Source organism: Nansenia antarctica, assembly GCF_963989245.1.
Source record: "Nansenia antarctica genome assembly, chromosome: 14".
NCBI lineage: Eukaryota > Metazoa > Chordata > Actinopteri > Argentiniformes > Microstomatidae > Nansenia > Nansenia antarctica.
Genome location: NC_137684.1, coordinates 19,039,995 through 19,042,494, shown reverse-complemented (window position 1 = coordinate 19,042,494; position 2,500 = coordinate 19,039,995). Strand labels below are relative to the sequence as shown.

The 2,500-nt window shown below is 47.7% G+C and overlaps 1 protein-coding gene across 2 annotated transcripts in view; it reads right to left on the bottom strand.

Annotated features, from left to right (window-relative positions):
• The window catches only part of ndrg4 (NDRG family member 4), a gene marked incomplete at both ends in the record, with an annotated part of 25,705 nt that overhangs the window by 15,487 nt on the left and 7,718 nt on the right, over positions 1–2,500 (bottom strand). Inside the window, one exon of one of the 2 annotated variants that reach the window (XM_080545419.1) lies at positions 2,130–2,294. The exons of the other annotated variant lie outside the window; for it this stretch is intronic. Coding sequence (XP_080401545.1) covers positions 2,130–2,294 — 165 coding nt within the window. The remainder of the gene's footprint in view (positions 1–2,129; positions 2,295–2,500) is intronic. 2 annotated transcript variants of the gene reach the window in all.

Below are 2,500 nucleotides of genomic sequence, written 5' to 3'. Positions count from 1 at the left end.
ACAACATACACTACTGGAAGCTGTGGGGAGATCCATTCCACAGAGGGCAGCAGCGTGTGGAGGCTGTGTGGGGTCCAAACACAGGCCTACCGTTAGAGGTGAGGGAAGATGCGGCTCGGGGAAAGCAGACACTTCCCTTGGCGAGAACTTGATAGGGTGAGGGTGATAAAAAAGGGTGATAAAAAAGACACGCTCCAGATTACACACCAGTCAAAAACGGTTACACAATGGCCCAATTCCAATTCACCCCCTTGGCCCTACCACTTAGGCCTACCCCTCTGTTTTTGTGTGTTCACGTGTAGGGTTATGGTGTCCCAATTCTTGTTGGCATGGAGGGGTAGGGCCAAGTGGTAGGGCTACATTAGTTCAGGGTTAGGGTTAGGGTTAGGAGGCACACTCCAAATGGAGTTACAAGCGGAGTGTTATGCGAAATCGCATAAAGTGATGCTAACCATCGTATTATCTCAGTTTAATGTCATTTTAATGTATTATAGACCTTTTCTTTCTAATAAGGATAACAAAAAAATTGTATCCCGATATCTCTAGCTAGCTATCTAACTTTACATGTTTTAAGGCTGATTTGTGCATGACAGTCCACATTTTGACATATTTCCATGTTGCATTTCCCCCCTTTGATGGTATATGACCCCCAAAATGTAACCTAAGTCCAGCCGCAAAGTTGTTGCACTTGTTACCGCTCCTCTAATATCAGTGCAGACTGGCAGGGTAGGAGCACGGGTTGCTGTAGTCTATACAGCACCGCTATTCTGTCATGAACTGGCCTGGCAATGTAGCATTGTTCTTTTATATTTGATGACTTGTTCGATCGATTGATAGCATGAAACTTAAGTTGTGAACGAATCGCGAGCATCCATCATGTTCTATGATACTACTGATGACGTATCAGGGTCTTGAAGGGTTGTCCCGTTTTAATAGGGGAAGATTTCAACCACTTTCCCTTGTGACTCTGTTCTGAGTGGCACTCCAAAACGAGAGGTAGGGGTAAAAAAAAAAGAGAAATGGGATTGGGCCAATATCTCTCCCTCGTGAGCCCTATCGTCAACATCACCATACACAGGTGCATTTGTGTACAGTGTGTTTCCCATAGAGACAACAGGGGTGAAATCATAAATGACACATGGATGAGGTGCAATGGAGGCTGGCGGAGGTAGAAATCGGAGGATGTGCTCATTGGAATGCATGGGATTGAATGAGGAATGGTACCGAACATATGTTCCGATGAGCCCGTCCTCCGATTTCTACCTGCACCAGCCTCCACTAATGAGGTGAAAGAAGAGAAAGTAGCAGGAAGTACAATCAGCACACCGCAGCGGTCCACGGAGGTTAGTCAGCGGAGTGTGTCAGCGATATACACCTGGAAAGAGAGGTGAGTTCATGCAGTAGTTACAGTATCTGTAGGAACCTGAGCAATTCTTGACTTGTTTGTTCTTCTGTATTTCCATCCCCCATCACCTAGAGGGCGACATAGCGCTCTCTCAAACCATGTGTTGATACACAAGTTGGTGGCCCCTAATACTCACAATACTTCCAAAAATAAACGTCTCTTTTAACACGTTCATTGGATGGAGGATTCCAATCGTGTAAGTAGATTTACAGTTAAAGGTGTCAATAAATCTGTTGCTAACTCTCTGGGGATGTGGAGACACATGCAATATCGCCTCAAGGATAAGCTTCGAATCGATGTTGATCATGTGACAGGTCAGGTGGTCAAGAATTTCTCAGGTCCTGGGTTATCTGAAGACAGGTTAGTGGAGGCAGAGGGAGTGGCAGTGGAGAGGCTGGACCAGCAGGTGTCACTCTCCTCTTCTAGAGAGCCTGGCTGCAGTAGCTCAATATGTTGATAGAGGGCGCTATGGCGCCTCAGTGGAGGCGGATGTACATGTTTATCTACAGGAAACTTGAACTTGAACTCTATTGGTTTGAAAAATGTGTGTGTGTGTGTGTGTGTGTGTGTGTGTGTGTGTGTCTCTGTAGACCTATCCCACTAGCTGAGGAGGTACTCCACTCCAGTTGTATAAACGGGAACCCTCAGATTGTATTGTAGTATGTGAGATGGGTGTCTACTCTTGAATTGAGGACTGGCCGTGTTTTGGCTGAGTGGTAATTACCGGGATCCACCCACTGGATCTACGCTGGCGAGACTGGCCGAGCCAGTGCCGTGCGATCAAATGCCAGCCGTCAAGGGGGCGGCCTGGGGGAGGGGGTGCGGTGAGAGGCACGGGGCCCGCGCAGGGGAGGGTGTTCGCACACTCCGCCTCGTGTCCTCTATCCTGCTGCATCACAAACACAAATGAAGTCAACTGTTCAGTAATCACCTACAGATCAGGGGAGGGGGGCAACAGTCTGGGTACCCCTTTTGGGGCCTTTCCTCTCCACTTCTATTTCCTCTAAACTTGACTCTCGAGAAAGCGTTCTTTTCCGGGTTTGTCCCTGTAGGAGAACCCTTTTTGGAGAGTTACACTTGAACGTGTGGTGGTCC